The sequence below is a fragment of the Passer domesticus genome, chromosome Z (genome assembly GCF_036417665.1).
Source record: "Passer domesticus isolate bPasDom1 chromosome Z, bPasDom1.hap1, whole genome shotgun sequence".
NCBI classification, from domain to species: Eukaryota; Metazoa; Chordata; class Aves; order Passeriformes; family Passeridae; genus Passer; species Passer domesticus.
The window spans coordinates 18,709,202-18,735,158 of NC_087512.1; the positions used below are offsets into that span (position 1 = coordinate 18,709,202).

Consider the following 25,957-nt stretch of genomic DNA (forward strand, 5'->3'; position numbering starts at 1 on the left):
AATACTTTGGTTGTTTGTGGAAGCAGCAGTGTGTATGCTGTGGGGTGGGATGCCTAACAGTTCATTAAAAAGTAGACTTTTCCATGTGAGCAATTTACAATAGCCACACATTGTGTTGCACCTATTCTGGTATATAAGCTTAACTGGTAAACAAGTGCAGAGGTTGTGGCCAGTGAGTGTGTAGGGAAATACCTTTTCCTGTCTTTTACTATTTGTTTTAGCCAGATTTGAGAAGGTATAATGGCAACAGATCAGAAGCTCAGACATTTCCTCATTTCAGCTTCAGGAGGAATGTTCTCACTATATCCCTAAATGCCTCTGGTACTCTGGTACTTGGAAACTGGCTCAGAAATCTGGGCAGTGTTTCAGCCAGAGTAACTGTATTTTTTTTTTTGGTGTGTTTTAAAATCTATCTCCTGCACTCAATTTGCTGTTTTTCTTTTTGTAACTGGTAGAAGTGGCATGGACCAGCAGATTTAGGTGAGCGTGAAGTAACAGATGACCAAGAGGTGGTAGAGCCTTCTTCCTAGGTTGCTTTAAAATGTTTGCATGGTATGATGACCCTAAGCAGCCTCATCTAGGTTTGAAGTTGCATGAAGTGATCTACAGATATCCCCTCCCTCCAATCTAAATTACTGTGTGATTGTGTTAAATAAAGAAAACTTTAAAATGTGATAAATCTGTTCCTGAAACATCCTGAAAAGTCTCATCATGGCCTGGTTTTCTGGCTCAGTAACTGTGGCTTGTTGGATTCCAGATACTCATCTTTTGACTCATCATGGAATGGGTATCCTACAGTATTCTGAGTAGTTTTGGCTAGTTTTGACAGAGCTCTTTAGAATTCTGCTAATTAAGTGACTTGGATATTAAAAATTTGCTGTCTTAAGGGAATACCTGAGGAAACGACAATGTGGACTAATTAGTGTTTTGGTTTTTATTTCTTTGTTTTTGTCTAAAGATAAAGAAGATATCTTTTTTATTGCTATACCTGTTGAGATAAGCATTTTGTGTCTGATAGGCCTTTGGATAACGTGCGTCTTAAAAAAACACACGTGAGTATATCTCCTACTGTCTAAAACTGAATGCAACCATTTAAAATTAAACTGTAAAATGGGAATTTTTATTTGTTTTATAAATGCCTTTGTTGTGTTCAAAACCAGTGTCTAAATAGAAAACAAGAAATTGAACTAACAAATAAGTAAGTGTACAGGTTATATTTTGACTGCAGTTTGTGTGCTGTAGTCCAAAAATAAGTATTAATTTTAGAAAGTTTAGTAAATTGAAACAAAATATATGAGAGAAACAGATTTACATATCACCTACATCAGTTTATGTAAATGCTACACACATGCCATTTGCAGTTCCATGGTCATTTAAGTGAGGGGAGCAAACTTAAAGTCAGTTTCTGAAAAATTAATAATGTTAGGAAATAAAGTTTCTAGACACTTCTAATATGCTAGGATGGTACTAGGAAGTATTTCACACAGCCCATATTACTTATCTATAACTGTGACTCTTATTAGCTTGTGATGCCTCCCTTGAGCTGCAAAGGAGTAAGGGAAAACCTAGAAATTACATTCAGTGAAAACGTTTGGATGCTTGATCCTTGCAGATCCGTATCTGCACATGATTCATAATCCTTTCATCTGCTGTCATGGATGTCCCCTGACAGGTTTTAAATTTTTTTCTCTGAGCATGGGGATCTGGTAACATTCCAAAGATGAGTGTGAGGGGTTTTTTTAAAGTTTTAAAATATTTTCACAAGAAAAGTGACTGAGTTGTTTGGCTGATGAGAAGGTTAAAAATCTGAACTATTTTGGGGCATTCTAGGGTATTGGAGTAAATACTGTTGTCAAGTGAAGAAGCGTCAGGTAATAAGTACAACTGAAGCAATAATTTCCATCCCTTTTACATCTTCATCTGTATTGAGTATACCGAATTTTTACAATAGTAAAAACTGTTGTTTTGTTTCTGAAGAATACTTTGAGATGCAGTTGAATGTTTATATTCTTGTGTAGATAAAATTGCCATGTGAAAAGTCAATGTAAGGACTGGTTTTCATTCCCTTGCCTCTGTATCCTGTGTCAATGAGTGATTAAATGAGTGAGCATCCTTTATCTCCGGTTAATTTAGGAATTCAGTGTAGCTCTAATGTGCTATAGTGCTAGGGTCACTTTCCTTGAACAAAGGTCACCTGAGGTGGATTTTCACTGAAGAATCACCCTGAAAAATGATCACAACAGAATTTTTGTACTGTCTTATTTTGGCATGCTCTTATTTCATATACTATTTAACTGAGTAATATATTATATAATATAAAATAGCTTTTCTGCAATGTCTCTGTAACCCAAGAGATCTTGTTGAGCTCTTTTGTAATAAAAATCAGTTTTTGGGAAAACAATTTTATTGAAAAGCATTGTGTTGATATAGAAAACATTTCTTTTCTGAAGTTTGATATTTTAGCAGTATTTGGAATTTCTGATGATTTATTAATTTTTAATAATATATTTCTTTTATAATTTGTCTAAAATTCTATTCTCAATTATAGGTTTAAAAAGGTTTGCTGGCCTGATATACCAAATCCTGAAGAAAGCCTTGCAGTGGAATGGCCTCCTGCTTCATCTGTGGTAATAGTTGGAATTTTATACATTAAAAAAGGGAGAGAATGGAGAGAAGATAAATCCTTTTCTGGCAGTCATTTTATTAATCAATTTTTTGATTGAGTTTAATTCTTCAACTTAAGTGCTACAAAATACTCTTTGTCGTGTTCTGATATAATAGGAAAGATGCATTTTCTTAAAGTATATTAATCTAATTCTTATAGAATATTGGGAAATAATGTTTTTAAGTGACAAAGTGGTTGGTGGATATACTTCATTTAATGAAGTAAATTAAATTTACGCAGGCTATTGAGTCTGTTAAATCATGTTTCCACATCTGCATACCTTCTCTCTTCTCCACAAAAAATGTATTGCGACATATAGTAAGATTTGGTACATGGTTGTACTAACAGTTCTGTCTTCTTAATTTTTAATACTTATTCCTTATTAAAGTTTTGATGTTTATTTGAGTGGAGTGGAGTTGACCAGGTCTGCATAGAAGGTGTAATTTGTGGATAATGGGATTTAAACTTTTTTCTCAAAAATGTCTGGTTAGACAAGAAAAGATGACACAATCCAAACCTGATTCTGAGCCTTCACTGAAATTCATTATTTCATTAGGTACAGGAAACCTAATGCGAAAGTGTTTAGCAAATGGACAGAATAACATTGCCTTTTTTAGTACTCATTCACATGTAACTGCATCCCATCTGAAAAGCACGTGAACTCTTTACTGGTGTAAGTCTGAAATTATGGGTTAAACAGAGCTCAAATAGCAATAATTTGTTTATTAAAAAATTAACTGATACATTATATATCCCTTTATAACCCTCCAATTTATCTCTTTGTATTGACAGAATAATTCATTTTTGAAGAGACTGTCATCTCAGACTAAAACTGTAGAAGACATAAATGTTTTGGAATATTGTTTTCCTGAAGAAAGTCAGGAGGGATCGCTACTAATAAATTATGAAAACCATGCTTCTGAATGTACTGACATTAATTCAAAAGGCATAACTAACAGAGGTGAAAAGATACTGCATAATGAAGAGAATGAAGCTGCTAAAAGTTTTTCCCCATCCATGCCTTATATAATTACTGATCAATTTACCAGAAGTCAAATGCAGTCAGCTTGGATACCAGTGAAGGAAGTCCAGCCCATAGAAGTGGAGGCAAATGATTTGAGTGGATTGCAGCAGAATCCAGTTAAAAGTGAAGAAAATTATGATGAGGAAGTTTTAAAGCTGGAAGATTTCAGTGAAAAAGCACTGTTCAATCCGTATCTTAAAAATTCAGTTAAAACCAGGGAATTTCTTGTTTCTGAGAGCTTGCCAGAGCACAGTACAGAGGAACGCAAGAGCCAGTCAAGTGTCTTACCTCCTTTTCAACCAAATGTTCCGGGACAATCCTACGTAACAGTGGACATGTTCAGGCTGGCCAAAGGTCAGTAGTGTGAGAGAACTCCATTGTAAAATCCTCCTGTGAGTGTCCCTCGGCCCTGCTGTCCACAGGCATTCACAGGTTCTGAGGTGGCTGATCTTGTTCATTTGGATGGAAACAACCTCTTCCTTCAGATAGTTGTGAATTGCACTGTTTGTGTACACGTCAGAGTTCACTTTCAGTATGGATGTTTGACATTTTTGTTGGTTTGGTTTTTTTGTTGTGGTTTGTTTTTTTACCAGGCATGCCAGTAGTGAGACAAAAGAAACAGCTTTTGTTATTTCTTAGTTCTCCTGTAACAGCCTGCTAAAACAAACTGATATTTGCTACAGGAGCATCCAGCAGTACAAGCAACTCATCTCTTGCTTCCCACACAACCAGTTCCCAAGGCTCAACTCTGATGGGGAAACATGGGCAGACTTGAACAGAGTCAGAACCTACCAAATCCTTCCTTCCATGGAGCAGAACTACTTTTCTGTTCTTATTTCCCTTGATTGTTTTTCATCTGGTTTTATATATTATGTTCCTCTTGTTTTACAAATATTTTATACATTTCAGGAGTTGTCTTTTTGTATCTTGACTCTTAAATTAATAGTTTGGCTTATAGTTTCTTGTCTTTAATGAGAGTATATTTGCTGTGTTACCTGCATTTTGGAAAATGTGTTGTGCTTACTATGTGGCTTCCTTTCCTTTCTCATGTTTTTTTAATAGTCCTCAGCATTTTGTGCTGTTTTTGTTTCTACTGTTTGTTTCCTAAAAACAAACAGGAGAAATAAAACTTAAAAGTGCTTGTTGAAGGATAACTTCTTATCTTCTTGCTCTGTCCTTCTAATTTATTTCAATTTAAAACTGTGTTTCCCAGTTGAGATTTTTATATTTTGAACTGAAAAAGAATTCAATTAAATATGTCATATTGTGTTAGAATAAACATTGAGTTAGGAAGCTATTTTTCAGGGAGGTAATGAAAAAACACTAAGTCTGTAAAATCTGGGAAGATATTATCTGGTAATTGATTTAGGATTAGGTATTTCTACATGAAGGATATAACTTTTGTCATTTGTTTTATGATTTTGTTAAGTCATAAATCTAATTATAGTTTCCATTTTACAGATCAGCATTTAAGCAGTAAAACACTCAATCACACTAATTTTTTTAACAAGAAAGACACTGTTATTGTAAAACTCTTAGTGAAGTACTCTGCTAAATAACAGGTTTAAAAAGAAGGAGAGTCAAATTAATTGTGTTAGGGTTGTTCAGTTTGACACATGTGGGGTATATGCCAATTTTAAGACTTTGAGTATTTTTACAGTATTTAGAGGCTTGATGTCATCAGTCTTGTTTACACAAGGTTGTAGTTTGCACAACTACAGATTTATTTCAGGGTAAAAAAAGATACAGGAGTTATGGGGATAGAAAAATGAGAGACAAATGTGAATAGGATTAGAAAGTGTTTCCTTTCTGTGCAGGAAGAGGAGTGAAAGAATGGAAAATATATTGTAAGCATGAATGAGGAGGCTGAGCCTTTCCCTGGATACAGTGGCTATTACTTGCATTGTTTTGGTGAAAACAATGTAAAGTTTTGCATTTAGGATCTTTTTCTATAGTTTGGAAGCTGCTTTAACTTAGAACAATGTTCCTCTAGTTGCCAAGAAAGGATGGGAAAACAATTTCTGCAAACGTTCCTTAGCCTGCAACACTGATTTCCACCTCTCATGTTTGTTGGATCACTTTCTCAACCACAGTGCTCCAAAATGAAATGCATATATGTTTGCTCTGATAAGGCCATGCTCACTTAGGTAAGTCATACTCTGAAATTAGGGCAAGGCTTTGGTTAGGTCAGTGCTTTTTTCCTGCTTCTTCAGTTGTTTCTAGACTTCTCACTCACAGCGACATTGTTGTCTCCCCAGGCTCAGAGCTCATTGGTTCCATCACAGCAATTCTTTTCCTTAAATCTCAGTGTTTGTTTTAATATCACGATATATAGGAATAAACACATGCAGAGATATTTTGGGCCTTTCTAGGAATTGTTTAACAGCCATATGAAAGCTGCATACTCTGAGCTGCATGTTTGAGACAGGTAAAAAGTGAAAATAATGCAACCTTTAAGGGATCATTAGAAAGGGGAGATTCTTTCTGGGTGGCTTGACTAGATTATCCTTGTAACAGTTTTTAGGTTCTGGAGTCTATCCTTTTTTATCTCACTTTATTTCCTTCCCTATTGATATTCTGCTTTTCTCTCCTCATTCTTCTGCTTCCCTTTCCCATTATTTTCCCATAAAAAGCAAAATGCTAGAAGTGGGCTCAGTACATTCCAGAAAGTCAGGCTGCCTTTTGCACATGCTTTGGAATGAAAGCTTCTTGTACTTGGTTTATTTTGCATTGAGAGTTGTACTCTTTCTGACCTTTTGCAATGTGTCTTTCAAACTAACACTGTGAACCATTAAAAAATTAAAACTGAGAAAACGTGTAATTTTTTTTAATTTATTGATTTATACTAAATGCACCATTTAGACATTTTAGCTTTTCAAATTCATATAGAATAAGTTTCACGTTGGACTGCTGTTTATAGGGTCACAAGAGAATGGGCTTTAGTGATAGTATTTTTCTACGGCCACAGTTTGAGTCAGTAACTTCCTTTGAATGTTCAGCAACAAAAGTATTATTCCACTTGGGTTGTTATTCAGGCAAGAAGTTTCCAAGTAAGTTTGTTAATGAAACAGGTACTTGTTAGACAGCACTAACAATTCCTGGGAGACAGTGGTCTGAAAAAATCAAGAGGAGCTCAGCCCAGGTACTGTTTGTCAAGGCTGAGGACTAATGAGCATTTCTCAGCCTAGAGTGTATCTGGAGAGGGAGGGTGGGGTGCACCACCACAATCCAGCCCATTACTAAAATCAGCTTCTCTGGCCATGCTGCTCCAGGCAGCACTACAGCCTTGGGACAGAGTGGCTGGAATGCTGACCTGTGGAAAAGGACCTGGGGGTGCTGCTGACAGCAGCTGAACATGAGCCAGGCTGTGCCCAGGCGGCCAAGAAGGCCAATGGCATCCTGGCCTGGCTCAGCCATGGTGTGGGCAGCAGGGCCAGGGCAGGGATTGTCCCCTGTACTGGGCACTGCTGAGGCCACAGCTCCAGTGCTGTGTCCAGTGCTGGGCCCTCAGTGCAAGAGAGACACTGAGGAGCTGGAGAGAGTGCAGAGAAGGGCAGTGGAGCTGGGCAGGGTCTGGAGCACAAGTGCTGTGAGGAGCAGCTGAGGGAGCTGGGGGTGTTTATCCTGGAGAAAAGGAGGCTCAGGGGTGACCTTGTCACTCTCTACAGCTGCCTGAAAGGAGGCTGTGGCCACGTGGGGGTTGGCTTCTTCTCCTATGGATAGGATGAGGAAATGGCCATGATAGGATAAGAGGAAATGGCCTCAAGTTGTGACAAGAAGGATATAGATTGGATATTAGGAAAAGTTTCTCCACCAAAAGGCTTGTCATGCACTGGGCCAAGCTGCCTAGGGAAGTGCTGAAGTCATCAGCCTGAGGGTATTTAAAAGATATGTGTGTTTGTGGCTCCTGGGGACATGGTTAAGTGGTGAACTTGGTAGTACTGGTTTAATAGTTGGACTCCTTGATCTTACAAGTACCTTCCAACCTAAAGAAGTCTGTGACTATAAAGAGCAATTTGAAAACGATAATCCTCTTTATTGATGTTATGTTTTTCCCCAGGGTACCAAGGAGCTGAGAACTTCATGAGATCTGAAATCTGATCAGACTTTTTGTAGGTACACCCATGCATATAATTCCTAAACACAAAGATTACCTTAAAATTACTTCTCTGCTCTTCTGAACTACTCAACACACTCATGTCTTGCTTGTCCAGACCTTATTTTCAGCTAGTATTATCCCTTAATACTATATCCCTTACTTGTATTAGTGTCTGGTCTCCCCTCCAACTTCTTTCTTGTCTCCCTAATGGTAGTTAGACCTTCCATGAGGAGCTGTTCAGCTGCCATATATTATGCGTCCTTTCTGTGAGAGGAAAATATGTTGCACAGGCACAGTTATAGAAAGTTGAAATGCAGTCTCTTTCTCTAGTGTTTGCAGAAGCAGAGCACCTCCAGATGTAGAAAGGAGAGGAGTTGGCCCTGTCACTGCTGCAAGGTGGTGTAGCTTCACCAGAAGAGATGCAGTTATGCAGATACACACATACACATGTGCAGGTACATGTGCAATGCAACCACATGGATTCCTTTGAGAACTGGCTGTTGAAGTGCTTGTGTACACCTGAGCATGTTCATGAGCCCGGACACAGTGAGGTGTCATAATTAATCAAATTTATGCAGGAGGGTTCACAGAGAAGGAAGTTGTTTATGTGATTTATGTTGCTGCACAGTGTCATTCACCAGCACAGATGGCATTACAGGCTGCTTCACTGCTGGGATCCTCTCTTTTGCATTGTGCATGGAGTCTGGCATAAGAGCCCACAAGGTCCTGGCCCTTGACAGACCAGACGCAGAAACCCTAGCCCATGTTTGTGCTGTATCTGTTGATTTAATTGATGTTCCTTGTTCCTGGGTTTAATGTGTGAGGATGTGACCAGCTCCCTCCATTCACAGTTCAGAGTAAACCAACACTCAGACAGTCTGGATGCTCAGGAAGCTTTAGACACATGGAGGCTCATGTCCAGAGCTACAGGGTAGGAATATCATCCATTGCTCCCATGATACAGGTGATTGCTAAGATCAGTAGTAAGATAGTAACTTTGATGCCTTGTGATTGCAGCCGTGCTAGGCAAGGCAGCTCTCACAGGTAAGTTGAGTAGATCTGTGCAGACACAGCAACCTTAGGGTATTAATACTGGGCCAGATATACATTTTAAAATGACACTGAAGGGCTGGGTGGAGCAAATGTCAGAGACCATGCTCTGTGCAGCCTCAGATGAACTGTGGTGCACACATTGTGATGTGGTTATGAAAGCAAGGTTTGGTCTGGTGTATTTTTTGCAGTTGAATGGCCTTACATTGTCAAGGATTAGAAATATTACAAGAAAATATTACGGGTCAAGTTCTATCTCAAAGAAATACCAGATTTTAATTTTGAATACTCCTTTGATGAATCAGAGACCTTTGTTGTAACAGGGGTTTTGTGTATTGGGTTGTAAGATTTTAGCTTTGCTCGTCTAGATGTCAAAGTACAAAATAGCAAAGATTAACAGCACAGTGTTTGGAAAGTAGCTTGTGTAGCAAGCAGTGTGATTCCACATCCCAGTGGCCACACAAAACAGTGTTTTGAATAAAAAAAAAACACCCTTAGGATTGTAAGAGGTAATTTGTGAATATTTATTCAATAGTTTTATCTTTTGCTAGTAGCTATTCTGAAATAGTCAGATAAGATATCCTGCTAAAGGTTACTCAAAAATAGCACACAGAGCTTATATACCATAAATTATTTACGGCTAAATGAAAGCTTCTTGTAAACAGATGAAATGGATACTAATTTAAGCTAATGTCTGAGCTACTTTTTTCTTGTATCAATCTACTGTCAAGACAGTAAAAGTTTTGTTCCACTGCTCTGTGTTAATGTCTGGCATATTAATAACAGGAAGCAAGGCACATTCTCACTGCAGGTGAGTCTTGAGCCCATAAGAATATGAGCTTATTGCAAATAAAAGTAGTTGTTAACTGCAGCCTTTTCTCTCTCCTGGCACAACAGAAATAAAATATACAGCAATCTAATGTTTCTGTAGGAAGGCTGGAAAATGTGCTACTCTTGCTTCCTTGCATAACTAAAGGAATTTTTATGTCCTGTTAACAAAGGATGGCATTTGTAAACAGAGCTGACAAAAAATCATTAAGCAGTGTTTTATTGTTTTTGTAGCATGACCTGTTCTTAGTAATACTGTTCATTAGATGTATTTATTCCAAAACACTGTTATTAATTACAAAATACTTTCTGTACATGTTGTGTTTTGCAGTTTGAGAATTTATGAAGAAGGCACTGAGCAAAATAGTGTCGGTTTCATCTGTTGTCTTTCTTCTACTTTGCATACATTTTTTTCAGTATTTGAAAAAGATGTTATTATTCTAGTGAACACGGACTAATTAGCCTGCTCATTTACTGGGCTTTCTAATGATTATTTTGTTTGCCTTTTTTCTCAAGAATAAATAGTCTTTTTACTGCTGCCTTACTTAAGAACTGCCTTAATTAAGAACTACTGTTTTATCTAGGTCTCTTGAACTCAGAGCATGTATATGAAGAGTAACAATAAAAAAATTGGAACAGATGTTTGACTAACACATTTTTTGGTGAATCAAGATTTTAAAAATATATCCATTTTCAAGAATATCAAAACATGAATAGAAACAGATGTGCTTACTTATGCTGTAGATTTATCCTATCAGTATCATAACAGGATGCTTGAAAAGTAAACAGCATGATTATTTAGTGCTGCCCATTTGTAGCCGACTGGAGAAAAGATGAATGGCTCGAAACAGCTGAAGTGTGTGTCCAGAGCAGGGAACAGGGCAGGTTCTGGGTAGTGGTGCAGCCACTGCTCCACCTCTCACCCGCTGGAGCCTGTGGCCCAGCCCCAAAGTGGTCACCAAGCCACTACTTCCCACCCCCCTGCCCCACAACTTCCTTTTCTCAAAATCGGTGTTCTTAAAATTGGAGTTTGCTACATGAATTGCCTTACTTTAATTGGATGTTGCTTTAAAATTTGCCAAGTACGTTATTCTCTGAAGTTTGCAAATAAAAGCTGTTCAACCTCCTGAGAAGTTTGTTATCTTCTGAAGGAGTTGAAATACTGCAGCCCTTTCAAACACTCACCGAGTGAGTTCAGGGGGCGTAGCACCATTCCTATGCTGTACTTCCTTCAGCTCTTAAAAGAGACAAGTGTATAAAATGCTCTCACCAGACAGAAAGGGGCAGTTTCAAACCAGTCACATATCTAACTTTACCTGAGAGGTTAATACGCCACGGTGCAGGCTGTCCTGAGATGCCCCAACTACAGATTAAGGATGTCCTTTCCCAGGGCCCTGAATTACTCAGGGGGGTTCAAGTGAGCTTTGGGAGCACGGAGGAGGATGGAGGGTTAGCCCACAGCTCATTCAGGGGGGATGAGGATTCTGGGGGAGTTACCCAGTGAGTGCTCAGTAACAGAACAGAACATCTAAGGCTGCAGTGGGCTTGTTTCCCAAATCAAGCTGTCAAAGAAACTATACTATAATATGGTGGTTTATATTTGAAAAGTGATGCTTTAACATTGACTAGTCCAACTGAATAGTGAGGTCCAGACTTTCTTTCTAGTTTGAATGTCTGCTACCAATATCTTTCTCAGCCTCTTAGGTTGCCTTGATTTCCAGGCATTGCTCAACCCCACACTGATGAGTAGCAAGTCTGCTCAGCCAGCTAGTGTATTGTTTCAGTTTCAGTGTATGACCTGATAGAGCTGAAGTTTCTGAGTACTTATTTCTTGGAAAAGTAGCCTAATATTTCCTGAGTTTCTCATTGCTCTGCTCAGAATGTAATAGTAGCCTTGCCAAGGCTAATTTCTGCAGAATTTCACAACTACATGAGCAATTGTGTGTCTAATGGAATTTAACAAAGAAGTAACACTTTTCATAACAACAGAAATATTATACAAGACTATTTAGGGATGTCAGAGACAATGAGCATAGGATTATAATCACAGTTAGTGTTCTGGATGTACACTTAAAGCATCACTGGTCTGAACCAAACACTTTATTCTGAAGTAAAAGAGCATAAAAGACTTTCTAAAATGTTACTCTGGCAAATAAGGTCCTAATGTAGGAAGTTTCTTTATTATACCAAGTGAGCCCAGCACGATTCTGCAGTGAATCCTCTCATAGCCAGTGTCTGCTAAGTCTGGACATGGACTCTATGCTGTATTTCTGTTACTGTCTTTAAAAGTTAACTGAGAAGGTTTGAGTTGGGAGGGGGTTTAGTTTTCCTTTCTTTTTCCTGTTTGGTTATGTTTTGTTCCCTTTTAGTGTAGGAATTTATGCCAGCATCAATAGTTTATGAGCTACAGATGCTTTTATTTACAAAATATGTTTCTAAATCCTCTGAACACAAAAAGGTTTGAACAGTGGGGAATGGTGTTTTTGCTTTGAATGTAAAGCTTTTTTGTCACTATCACACTGCCCAGAAATGCTCATACCCAGCTGTGTTCATGGCTTGCTGCCTTGGCTGCCTGCTTCTCTCTCCCATGACCTTACACATGCTTCAAACATGCTCCATGCATTTGCTTTAGTCTCTCTCTATTTTTTGTTTTGTTTTATAGCTTGGCTCACAAAGAGGCTTGGATTATTGCTTGTCTTTAGGGACTGCATCTCTCTTCTGCTTTTGCTTTTGTTTTCTGGGAGCTTAATTGTTTTATACTTGTGATTAAAGGCTTCTGCAGTTCTTGGGTCAGACAAGGTTTCCCAGCATCTGATCTGCAAGGAAGGAAGCAGGGGAGTGTTGAATCATTTTGGGTGAAAAAGAACACACAGGACTTTAGATTTTGCTATTTTTCACATTTCTTCCAGCACAGAGGGCTCATTCTCTGTTTGTAAGTACTGTCTTTATTAAGTAAAGGACAGTCCTGGAAATAAGCTGTGCATTACATCTCCTGATGCTCTACAGTGAGACAGAGAGGAGCTGCTTGAGCTCAATTAGGGGTCAACACCATCTTTAGCTCCCATCCCTTTTTACATTTCTTGCACACATTCCCACTTCCCCGATCCCACTGTCTCAATGCAAAACTACCAAACAAATTGCTGTGAAATTACCTAAGCCTTGGGTTTATTAGCAGGGCTGCTCTTTTGTAGATTTGGACCAGGTTCCTGATCTAAGGTAGGAGCTCATTTCTCAGGCACTGAGCTGGCAGTGCTCTGTCTAATACAGATAGCAGCACAGCTGTGCACAGGGGTAAATCCCTCACGACCCTGCTTGTTTTATGGTGACTTCGGTTTCTCTTGTGCTATCTCCTCAGATAAATTATTGGATGCATTGTCTCCAGCTTGTGGTTGTTCTTTTCCCATGACTGAGGTCAGTCATGGGAAATTTTGTAAAGATTGATTTTTTCTTTAATGATAGGGCTAACTAGAGTTTCTCTCTAGAGCCACATGTTGTCCAAGGTATCTGTTTACTCGAGTTTTTGTGGCCAAGTCTGAGTTTCACTGCCTTTAAAGGAATTTCTACTCTGTCAGTGTTTGTTTATTTTTGGTGCTTCCATGCTGACATTTTTTTATTTAAATTATTCCACATGCTGCAGTTTCACAGAGTCTGACCTTTTTCCTGCATTACAAGCAACCTAATTTTAAAGGCTGAGACAAGATCTCTTATTTTTCAAGCTCATGAAATGATTCAATTTGCTTCCATTTACAGATTTGTATCTCCGCATTATCTATCTAAATGGCATTAATTTATATAAATAAGTAAAACGGAGAGGCTTTTTGACACGTGCAAGAATGTTAATAGTTTCACTTAAGGAAGACATCAGCAGACAGAGGAGTAAAAACACATGCAGCAAATGGAGCATAATGGGGATGTGCTGAAAGAGCTGTGCCCTGAGCAGGCTCTGGAGACATCTGCTATTGCCCTGGGGGTATTTGGCAAACTCTTGTGTCTCTTCCTTGTGTTCCTTCCTCTTGTGAGAGAGGAAGGTGGGGAGGGAAGGAGAGGCACTCTTCAGGTGTCTGGCTGAACATAGCAAGTTTTGTGTAATACATGATAAAGGACAGTCAGGGTATGCTTTAAAGCTTATTATAGTGACTCAGTTTAGGGAAGTTGCCTTAGTACCAAGAGAGGCAGTGTGCGTGGTCCCCGGGGTCTTGGGTGCATGAGCAGCCATGCATGTTCTTTTGCCAGTGACGCATCTCCTCAAAACGGGAAAAAGCTGCATCTGTTCAGTCAGGAAGAGCTGTGCTGCCACAGGTTTCGTCCAGAAATGATCTTCAGGAGCCTCCTGTTTTTTTCCCAAAGCACTTGGGTCAGTGGTGATTACTTATCTGGGCAGAGCAGGGCGGTGATCCAGGCTGCAGCAGTGCATGAGAACAGGTTTCCTGTCAGCAAACCCCAGCACATCTATCAGCAGGTCCGTCAGCCCGTGGGGACAGGGAACCGGGAACTGGGCCCGTTTCATGTGGAGCGGCTATTGTGAGGCTCCATCCGGGGCATGGTGTGCCAAGTGGGCTCTGGGATACTGACCTGATTGGCAACAGCCTGCCCTTGACCTGGATTTGTGACTCAGGATTGCGGGTGATGCAAAACCTTAACAAGGGTTTTGCTCACCAAGGGAGAGGAAGAAAGGAAACCAAGGGGACTTGCTAAACTGCCAGAAAACAAATATTAAAACCAGTCAGGAGCTGGTGCTGGAGCAGTCAGCCTGCCGGCTGCTACAGGCAACTTGTGCTGCCCTCTCCTGGCACGGTCCTGGCGGGCTGAACGGGCTGCAGCTGCTCTGCCCTGCTCGCCACAAGCGAGGCCAGCACTGGGGCTGTGCACTGCAGTGCACGGCATGGCATTGCTGTGCTGCGCTGTGCATTGCTGCGCGGTGCTGTGCAGTGCAATGCATTGCAGTGCATTGTGGCGTGCAGTGCAGTGCAGTGCTGCCGAGAGCAGTGGATCTGCAGTGCTCTGTGCCCCCCAGGTGCTGCCCAGGCTGCCCCACCATGACAGTGCTCCTCGCTGGTCCCAGCATGGGTCTGCTCAGCTGCATCCTAGCAATGAGTGCCCAGGCACTCACAGTCCTACGGGACATTCTCTGAGGAGCTTTATTCGGGATTCTGGTGCCCACAACTGCTGCATGACACTGCAGTTGGACAACAGGCTGTGCCAGCAGCAGCAGAGGACCAGCTGAGAGCTGCTGGAGCTATGTGGCTCCTGCAGAGCTGTCCTCTCACTGAAACCTGTTGCTGGCCCCTGACCAGCTTAGTGCCCAGGCTGGCCGTGTGACTCAGGAGTCATCACAAAAGGAAAGCCAGGGCAACGCCTAGTACACTACTGCACAGCACACTTCCATTTCCAGGAGAGAGCCTGGAGTCAGATTACTCATCGGGAAAGTCTGCATCTCCCAGCTGGGTCACTAGTGCTCAGCCTCCTTGGCTGATCCAGGAATTTCCTAGCTATTTTGTAGGAGTGGGAGGAATATTTTGGCTCTGCTAGTTATTTTGTGCAGATGGAGTCTGCTGGGAAGTCAGAAAGGCACTGGATCACTTTGCCATAAATAGCACAAATGACTGGAAAACATGTAAGATGACTTTGCAGAGAGGTTGAGTGTTACTGTGATTATCAGTGGTCAGAACAAAGCAGAGATCCCCCAGCTCACTACAACCACACTGCCCAGCCCTGGGCAGGGCCCTTGTGCACCTCTCAGAGGTGCTGTGCTGCAGCCCAGTGCCAATCCTGGCTGGACAGACCTAGCTACTTCAAAGACAGAACATGGTTAGGCACACCTCCTGCTCCTGTGCTCCAGACTCTGCTGGCCTCTGCCACGGGGATGGAGAACTGCTTCCTTCCAGGAACTGAGCTGTTTCTGGAGCTCTGAGTGTACAGTGCCCAAGTACATGTTTTCTTTCTTGCTCTGGCAGCAGGGAGCAGCCTGTAAAGGACAAACTGCTGCCTCCTCTTCTGCACACACTTTGTCCTCCTTTTGGAGCCCAACTGCACTAATGCTCATCAGCTGTGAGCACAGAGGAGTAGGACACACAAAAATGCTATGCCTCTTGAAAAGGTGAAGGGCCTTATGTGAAACAGTGAACAACTGTGCAGTAAACCAACATTTTGGAAAAGGAATCTTTGCATCTAACACCACCCAGCATTAACTCATGCATGACATGCCTGGGATGGCTCTTCTGTGGCAATAATAATTTTTGGTGACATATAATGGACCCCCCTTTCCCCACCCCACTGCCCCCTCAGCTTTACAGGAATCTGAGTCTGTCTATTCCAATGAGGACTTCAGCCAGGAAGGGGGAGCAGTCTTTCCCCAGCTGTCCACCTTAAAACCTTTTGTGAAGGTGACCAGCCTTTGAAGACCTGACACTGCTTTTTCAGTACTGTGATACGTTAGAACTTTTTAATACTGACATATAAATCTGTGAGGATCCTCCACCCATGAGAAACAAAAGAACTAAACCCAGATGAGACCGAGAGCAGTACCAGACATAGGCAAGTCAGGGATGCCTTTCATGGAAATGAGACTGTGTGGGTAGAGAGCATTGTTTCTGTTTCCAGGAGGAATTACAAAGGCAGGACTGAAGACCATTCACCTGCTGCTAAACGTGGCCACAGGTGCAATGAGATAGCCTTTTATCCAGTGTGCGAAGCAGTGCCCCAGACTCTTCTTGGTTACTACTTGGTCAGCCTTACAAGACACTGACTCCAGCACAAAAGGAAAATATGGAATTTTGGTTTGTTTTTTTCTGCATATTATGTACTACAGAAACGCAACATTCAGGCTCAGTCAAGTAACAAAGAGGAAGCCATTCAAAACTGACCATCAAAATAAATTGTAGAAAGCAGATTTTATATGACAATACACATGCAGCTTGCAAAAGAATAAAGACAGTGAACAGGTATTAAAACACATTTCCATACAGAGACAGCTTATGCAGCAATTTACAAGTTTAACCTCTGGCCGGAGTATGCAAGCCCTTTAAAGCTGGCATTCAAATTACCACTAGCTTAATCGGCCATACTTAGTTTAAGTACATAGCAAAATTTAACTTAATGTTTACATTCACTAGCCATCCAATCCAGCATCAAGGCACTTTCCTTGTTGGTACATCTCTTCCTGTGTCCCACACCTCCACGCACCTAGATGCATATATTGGCACAGCAAACTGGGTGACCAGTAACTTCTTATCCCCAAATAAAAGCAATTGGTTACTAGACAATCCCTGGCTGTATCAAAGTGTCAGGCTAGATGTGACACTGTAAACAAAACTGGTGTGTGTTAAAAAAAACACGGCAAGTTGACTGGATCCATTAACAAATGTGCTTTGATGATGAAAGGTGATAGGTGTTAACAGTTTCACGCTGCAGAGAATGCCACGCCCGTGATCCCCAGAGAAGAACAGCTGACACTTCAGTCTGAGCAGGAGGATGTGGATGTGGAGCTTTCCAGCCATCAGTCAACAGTTGTGCCATAAGTGTTTTTCATCTATTGTTACAGAAGTGTGCTTCTGCAGAGTAGCAATGACGTTATTGCATATATCCCCTTCAGGTTGTCTTTGCAAATAAATACAAGTACTGGCTAAGGCTGCATTCTGGGAGGTTCTTGCTGCCCACCCTCTCTCTGCACTACAGTTGAGAGGCAGGGAAGCAGACAATTGCTGAAATATGGCCCTTCATTATTATCTTTAGGGTTTTTTAAATCAAATCTTGTGGCCTTAGAAATGCATCCTTCTGCATTAACTCAGCACTGCTTTTATTTTCAAGAATGGCTCAGATTGCACAAGTCCTACAAAGGAATCAACAATGAAAGCAAATTCACATCATTTTTACTTTTTTCTTTTTTTTTGTTTGTTTTACTGATGCTTTCACTTTGAAGGAAGAGAAATGGAAATTCATGAATCCAATACAAGATACTTAATTTCAACCTCCTCCAGATTTTTGCACTTCTACCTCCACTTTACTGCAGTTTTCTGGGTCAAAAGCAAAGCTGAAGACTCGGGTTGGCTGCAACTCCCTAACAGCTGTTTCATGACAGAAGACTCAACATTTTTATATAAACTTCTCCTGTATAATATTACAAGCAACTCCTGGAATTTAAAATGGCTATACGTATCCATCCTTGCAGGCAGACAAGAGGTTATGGGGATTAAGGAACTCTTACAGTCTCTGTCAAGAGAACTTTTTAACCCAGTTAAAGGAATGCACTCAAATAACATTTAATCTCAGCTACAACCACTGTCTAATGGGAAAAATAAACTAGTGTATTTAGTCCCATTTAATGCACATAAATTACAATGCAAAATGTCTATGTCCTGGAGTGGGGCAGACTATTAACAATCTGACAGCCGCTGGAGTTTCAGATCCCACTGAGAAGTCAACTCCATTGCAGCATACTCTGATGTGGATCTTGGGTATCTGAGACCTGTCTCTAATTAAACTATTACTTAATGTAAATCAGCGGTGGTGACCCCACCTACCAGGCATACTGATGTATGCTTTAACCACCTGACAAAGCTCATGATTTACAAAGCTGAAGCTCCCACCCAGGTTACGGGATTTCTCTAGAGCCCAAGAATGGGACTCAGCCCTAACATGCAAACTCCCTCATCCTCCCAGGGCCAAGGTTTTTTCCAGCTTTTTCTACCCTTCTGTACCAGACAAGCACATACTTGTCATAAACTCTCCAGAACAAAGTTTAAAAATATTTTTCCTCTGCTGTGCTTGTACTGTCACGTTCAGGCGTAACAGGCAGCTTAATTTTCTATAACAGCACGTATGAAGCAATCCCAAGATTTTCACTACAGCAGGAGAGGATATTCCTAGACTATCTGCCCTTAAAGTGAGCCAATACACTCCAGAAAACAATACCAATCATCTTCTGGTCTAACAGAACCACCACAATAGAACTATAAAGGTTATATATTCACTTCCCTTGTGAACAGAAGAGCATCAACCAGCCTGCATTTAAGAGGTTTTTCAAATATGATAATATATTTCTACTAGCCTCCCTTCCCCACACCCAAATTAACAGTCCTTACAACTCATCTTCCACCTGTACCTGAAAAATTCCAGTCCAGGAAATCAAGATGGACATGAAAGTGTCTATATGAAATATGACTTTAATAATGCCTTTATTTTGTGATGTGCACCAGCAGCCATTGGTGAAGGGGGGAGAAAACTTTTTCTTGTGTTACTATGTTAGGGCCAAGCTCAGAAAATTTCAGTGGATTGCTATAATTACACTGCAGATACTCTTAATAACCTGTATGCAACTGTTTGATGCACTTAGATTTTTACAGTCCAAAGTACAAAATCTTGTTAAACCCTGAACACTGCACAATGTATTTGGCACATAGGTTAATGAACTAGCTGTATACCTGTTATTTATATGTATTGTGGCTTCTGCAAGCTGCTCACCCACTAGGAGCTCCTGCTTAGTCTTTAGATAATTTTAGCCCTAGATAAATGCTCTGTCTCAAAAGAGAGCATGTCACTGCCAGCCAGCCAGAACTTTCTCGAGGACCCACTCAATTCTTTGTGTTTAGTACCACTGGCCCATAAACAACAATGAAAGATGTCAGAAATGACAGGCCAGAACTCTTGTTAGCACAGATTTGAAAAATCAGAATCTCTTGCTGCTGTTAAGCAGTAGTTAAGTTTTGAGTGGTCCACACTTAACACCAACTGAGAAGAAAATTCTTTCCCTTTACAGAAAGGCAAGTAGCAACTTAAGGACTACCTGACATTCTCCCTCAAATAACATATGTTATCAAAAGTTAGTATTACTGAGTCACAAAAACATATTTTAAAAAATCATCAACACATTTTTGAAAACATCCAGACCTTTGCAGCACTGTTTAGACTACTGTCCTAGGGTGACTCTATGATGCTTGTATCCTCAGTTGTCTGTTCTGTTTATGCTGGGTACTAGGTTCTGCACCTTTAGGACTGGCTCTGAGAGCTGAGAGGGGAGAAGAAGCAGAGTTTGTTCTCAGGGACTGCCCCTGCTCCCTGCATCCTCCTCACAGACTGCGCTGTCTGCAGCACGGGCAGTGCAGGAAGCTCTCCTTGGCTTTCAGCTCCTTTTTAGCTGGCAGAGAAATCCTGGACTCTGGCTTTTCTTTTTCTTGGAGCTGTTTGGCCCTGCCGTGGACTGAAAACCCAGAAAAACATCGGGAGCTCACACCTGTGGCCTGCTGGGAACCAGGACACGGCATTGTCCAGCATAGGAGGGACTGATAAGAGATGAGCAAGACAAGGTACACACATGACAAGGACTTTCTGAATTTGCCATTTCTCAGAACACTGAGAGGTTTTAGTGTTTAATACTTTTCATTTATTTTAATGCTTGTGAATATTTTGCCTGTTAAATAAACAAGTTTTTTTTCCACTTTTCTCCAAGGAACTCTTTTCCCAAATCAGTAGGAAGAGGGGCCACTTGAATTTGCTTTCTAGAGGGATCCCACTGGAAGTTTCCTCCCAAATTTGCCCTAAACCAGACAATTACTTAGCCAGGAAGTGGCCTATAATACTTCAGAGGTGGAGGATGGATTGAATGCATGTGGCTGCTGGGCAGTTCTAAGAGGCATGCACACTGCTCAACAGACTCTCCCTTTTACTTGTGGTTTCTACAGTCACTTTGAAATTTGCATAGAGAAGATAACTCATCCCCCATTAAAGGAACTGCCATTTTTTCAAAGAGTAAGGTGTTCCAAAAAAGGAATGCTCCTTCAACCTCTGAAAAATGAAAGATGATCTCCCTGCTGTCTCATGGCAGCAGTTTTCATTACACCTTTGCCCTCTGGGAGGGAGTTTAAAGGTGCTGAGGTGCAGTGGGGTGAAAAGGAAGAGGACTGGTCTGAAGAAAGGTGTAATTATAGTAAGCTGCAATGTAGCCTTTTAATTAAAGACAAAAGTGCCTAGATACAGAAAAATACTGTCAGGAGATAGGAACTGTGGAATACTGAAATGTTATTAAAGACTCTGCATTCTTTATCTGTTTTAAATATTCCAAACTTCAAGAGATAATCTCACAAATTTACTCTTGCACTTAATTTCTTCATAACAAAAGCATAAGACACATGTGGACATTTACATGTACACCCATCCTTCCATGCAAGCTGACAGACTAGGGAAGATGAAATGATACTGACACAGGCCTTTCAAGGGCTTTTAGCAAGTGCTCTGCAGAACAGCAGTACCAGAGGTCACAGCACAAAAGGTTTCAGGTGGTCTTAAATACATAGTTATTTTGCTGAAGGAGAAATAAAACACTTGTTTTAGTCTCACCAAACAGCATTTAGTGTTTTGAAATACATTTTTGTTAGTGTCAGATTAGAAAGCTGACTAGCCTATATTAGATCAGAATTAATTTAAAAAAAATATCTTTAAGCGTGCCATAAAATTACTGGTTATCACTGGAGAAGGGATTTATTGTCCTGTAATTTAATTTTCGTTTAAACACTGGCAGAGGAAGTTCCCAAGAAATGCAGCTTCCTCAAAAAAATATAAACTGTGAGCAGGGAAAGAATGAGACATTAAGAAAAACTAAGGAATTTTAACAGCCACTTAAGTGTGTTTTGTGGCTCATGATTACTAACAGAGGTGTACTACCAGCAAAGTTCAAATTTAGAGTATAGGTTTTGGTTGAGCACCAATGACTTCAATGCTTTGGCTGCTTTCAGTTTCAAGGATGTCCTGCAGTATTAGCAGTGAGGTTACAGCACACTACCAGCTGCAGTCTGGTAGTGTGCTGTAAGGAAGAAGGTCATATTTCCCTTCTCCTGAGCACTCAGCAAGATGGTAAAAGCTTACAGCTTGTTACTTGAGCTGTACACAACAAAGGTGCACCTATTAAACAAAGGCATATATGACCACAGAAGTTTTATATCATCAAACAGTGATTGGGGTACAAAGCCTTTAAATAACTGCTGATCTGTAGTGTCATCTGATTTCCAAACTTTTGAATATGAGACTGAATTGCTGTGCGTCAAGTTGCAAGGCACATTTAGGCCAAATTATTCTATAGTTCATGTGCACACATATCTAAATGTAGGTAAAGTATCAGTTACTATAGTAGCATTTGGATTCAACTGATCTTGGTGTTTTCCTATTTGTACAACATAGCAAGTTCTATTTAATTTTTATGGGTTTTAAACAGGGATGAACATGATTTGCAGGTCTGGTAAGCTGAAAATTGAGGCACTGGGCCAAGTCAAAATTCAGTAAGTCAATTAAGTTACTGAAAAGTGTATCACACAAGTATTCTGCCATGTTGGAATACTGAGCTTCAGCCTTACTTTTGCACAAAGCTGCACTGTGCAACTAGAGCTGGCTTTTTAGGCTCGTACACTGCCACACACTGAAGTGTTTCTTCAGAGAGGTCTATTGGCCGATGTGGATATTTAAAACTTGACCTTTTAAATCGTGTGAAATTCTGTTATGAAGAGATACAAAACGCCCAATATAGCACAAAGGCTTGTTCAGCTATCCAGATGTAAGGTTTTATGTAGTGCATAAAAGTATATCTCCAGTAGGTCTGGACTGGAAATTTTCCACAAAAACAGTCCTTATTGTATTTTGTCAAATTACTCTTTGCTTAATTTCAGTTTCTCTATTTGCAGTAAGATAAAAATACCTAGCTTACTTTATCAGAAACACAGGGGAAGATGTGAACAGGCACTAATGAAGGCCTAAACAGAGCCAGTCTTTTCTCTCACTGAGGCATATAGCCCCCTTGTCTCACAGTCTGTGGGAGGTAACTTTTTGGCATTTCATCAACTGAAAGTGGATTTTCTTCCACCGTTTCAGGTCTCACAGTTTGTCCTTCAGTACATGTCTGTAAAACATTTGATACAGCAGCTTCCTGGGTATTTTTTTCCATCCCAAGGCCCAATGGCTGTGAACTCTGACCTGAGATCTGCAGTTGAACAAATCCAACAAGATCTCCCTCATTAGCGTGAGTAATCTGCTTTGTTCTTTCAAAGCATGGCCTGTCTGTGTTGGTTTCATCCTGACCACCATTCTGTCTGAAATACTGCTGCCTCTGTGCTGTACTGTCAGCTCCTCCAGCATGATCCTCTGATCTCTCTTCTGAATCTAGCAGGGGCTGGGTTGACTCAGACCTTGAGAAGACTTGCACAGGTGTCTGGTCTCTGTAGCCATTAAGCACCACAGTTGAATACTGTACAGTGCTTGAAGTGTTCTGTGTTGTTTCACCTTCATCGCTGTCAGACACGCTCTGCCTAGGAGAAGACATGCACGAGGATCCTCCAATACCACTGCTGTGTCCTTCTGAAGTACTTTTTTCTTTTTTAAGCAAGTCAAAGGGTTTTAGATCTTGTTCTGAAAAAGACTTCTTGTCATCAGCTTCTATTTCTACAACGCTTACATCTGTAAAGCTGCCTTCTGGGTACATCTGATCTTTGGAACTGAAGTTATGCTGAAAGAAAGAGATGTATGTTGCCTAAGAGGAAGTTTATGTTACAAATCAGAAGCTTCAATAAATATGTGAATTTTTGTTCATAATGTCTTTGAATTTCTTAATGTAAGTTTTCTCTTCACTAAGTCTGGCAATATCTCCAAAGCATGTGTTAAAAAATGAAGGATACAGCTTTGTTTCCAATACAGTCTTAATTATGCAGCTATTCTAAAATGATAGTGGATATGTGAGCAAGTCTTTGCTCTCATTTTAATTATTCTTAAGAACTGTAAAGATAGAAGTATTTGCTGTGCAGCACAGGAACATTCTATACTGAGAACCATACATTACTTCAAATAATGTACTCAACATCGGAATATTTCTTCAAAGAAATTAGCCACAGTTTGTTGAACAGTTTGCCTGGTCATTCATCTCACATGTGGCATAAATTTTGCTACCATCTTCTCATTCATGAGGAACTGTTTATAGTCTTCTCTCTCATTTATGACTGATCTGTGCAAACAAGCTACTTCAGGGTTTTAAGAATGGGAACCATGAATTGTTTACTTAATGCTGATTTCCCATGAATGAGCAAAGAAATGAGTACTTGACCATTCCAGCTAGTAAACTGAAACTAACTCACAACTTCAAAGCCCATCCAAGAGTGTGAACTTTTGCTGAGAGCCATGTAAATCTAATGCTGAATCTACAGACACAATGAAGTTTTCTAACCCTATTGTATCACAATGTCAGTGAAACTTAATATTCAGGTTTTTCCTTGAAATCCATGTCTGCTAGAAGATAGAAGACTCCCACTGGTTATTTTATCTGAAATCGTGCAGACTGGAAGATGCAGGATGCAGAAAGGTAAGTATTACCTTAGCTGGAACTTGAGGAGACCACTGAGCAATGTTACTCTTGGAGGGATCAGGTACGATAGGCCAGATATGTTTTTTAATTCTGTAAAGGATTAAAAATGGAATAAAGTCACAAGATGCACTCCCCAAATTCCCTGTTCATAGCAAGTACAGCAGAACCCAGAAGACCACTCCCTTACCTAGAAATTTTGTATGCCAAATAAGAATGTTGTCTGGGTTACTTTTCATCTTTGTATGAGGCTGTACTACTTAGCAAAACACATTGAACTTAACCCCTCCACACATCAGATGAAGCTATCAATGCAACACAAAACAACAAATGGTAACAGCAAGAGATTTTCAAATTTATAGCACTCTAGAATGTACAGAGCTATTACTTAGGTAGTTTATGATGCATGCCAGTATGAAAATACAATCCTGCTTCTTTTTAATATAACTATGAATACCAAAGGTCAAAACCTAAGCTAACGTCACAAATAAAAATGAATAAAAAAAATTGGAAGAAAAACTTGCTTTGTAACTTTTAAGAATTTAATGTTACTTAAAACCAGAAGCTTCTGTTGATACATCACCCCCAACCAAACCAGCTTTGAAACTGATGCACGTATCCTGCTCTTTATAAACAGATCCAACAACATTTCCTCTGAAGGAGAACTCCGAAGAACAATTCAAGACAGGCTTTCCAACTGACATCCATTAAGAACTGATTTTAGGAGCAGCAGGGAGGTCAAAAGAAAAGGGCATAAAATGCTGTCTTTAATAAGAAAGAAAGGATACTTGGCAGGCGACATAGGAGGGGTGTTACACCTTGCCAGGGGAAACACTGCAGCAATGACGTCTTGGTTAAAGCAACAGACAAGAGCTTTGGGGTGGGGGAGCAGGAGGAGGCAGGCTTCCCAGAAGCCAGTAAACAGGCACAGAGTTACTGGAGATCATGTCTGCCTAATTTTTTTTGTCATAAAGCTTCACGTTTGTTAATGCTGTAATTAAATAGCCCAAATACAAGGAAGATATTTCCAACTCTTCACAAACTAGGGACCATAACTCCTAGTCACAGGATTACTAAAACAGTTTATCCTGATCAAAACCTAACAAAAGCATTAATATTCTTGCAGTATTGAATCATAGAACATTTAGTATGTGTGTAATTAACAGTAAAAGATTTGTATGAGAAGAGACCCTGATTTCTCATGGAAAACACAGAAGTTTTTAACACAAATCAATATATGCATGTTTTAACTTCTTTTTCTGCTCTAACTGAAGGATACTTAGCTGGGTTGGTATAAATTCTGCCATTTCTGTTATGCTCAGAAATGTAAGAGGAAAAGTACTTACAGGTCACGTTTGTTGAAGCAAAACAAAACTCCAAGGAGCACAATCAACAGGAACGCTAGACACACAGGTACAACTATGGCTTCAATTTCTCCTTTTCCTGAAGGAGGTGAAAAGAGGCAGTTATAGCCCACTTTAGCATTTAACGAATATGTACTCAGAAGCAGTACATATTTCCAAAAGGTTAGGGAGAACCTGAAACTGAAATACCTCAGTCTTAAAGCTTCACACTCAGAAGAACCTTTTCACCATATGAAAAGTGTCTCCGGGTAAAAACATGAAAAGCTTTGCCCTGACAATCTAGTGCCTTGCAAGGACAGAAAACGTGAGCTGATCTAGAAGCTGTAATAGTGACAGAGCAAATAATTTTGTAGCTTGGGCAGGTATGACAGTAACCCCTTTGCCAATCCATCTGCTGCCCCAGTATTTCAGTGCCCCAGCAGCTCTCATAACACAGTCATGGTCCAATAAGTAAAGTGAACAACATCACTACTCATCCATCAGTTTATTCTGTACATGAAAATCGCATCTGTCTGCAAACACCAAAGTTTGCATTATTGTTATGTATTCCTTCCAATGTTATACACTTTCTTAAGTAAAGCTTGGAGAATGCTTAGGG

The 25,957-nt window shown here is 40.2% G+C and overlaps 2 protein-coding genes across 12 annotated transcripts in view; one reads left to right on the forward strand and one right to left on the reverse strand.

Moving 5' to 3' along the window:
* Window positions 1-6,510, forward strand: part of IL31RA (interleukin 31 receptor A) — a 40,111-nt gene extending 33,601 nt beyond the window's left edge. For all 5 annotated transcript variants that reach the window (XM_064404332.1, XM_064404334.1, XM_064404331.1 and 2 more), the window contains exons 14-16: window positions 959-1,052; window positions 2,549-2,627; window positions 3,458-6,510. In XM_064404332.1, coding sequence (XP_064260402.1) covers window positions 959-1,052; window positions 2,549-2,627; window positions 3,458-4,051 — 767 coding nt within the window. In that variant the 3' untranslated portion in view covers window positions 4,052-6,510. The remainder of the gene's footprint in view (window positions 1-958; window positions 1,053-2,548; window positions 2,628-3,457) is intronic.
* An 11,021-nt stretch (window positions 6,511-17,531) lies between these two features.
* The window catches only part of IL6ST (interleukin 6 cytokine family signal transducer), a 31,985-nt gene continuing 23,559 nt past the window's right edge, over window positions 17,532-25,957 (reverse strand). For all 7 annotated transcript variants that reach the window (XM_064404325.1, XM_064404324.1, XM_064404326.1 and 4 more), the window contains 3 exons: window positions 25,342-25,438; window positions 24,007-24,088; window positions 17,532-23,149 (listed from right to left, as the gene is read on the reverse strand). In XM_064404325.1, the coding sequence (XP_064260395.1) occupies window positions 22,424-23,149; window positions 24,007-24,088; window positions 25,342-25,438 (905 nt within the window). In that variant the 3' untranslated portion in view covers window positions 17,532-22,423. The remainder of the gene's footprint in view (window positions 23,150-24,006; window positions 24,089-25,341; window positions 25,439-25,957) is intronic.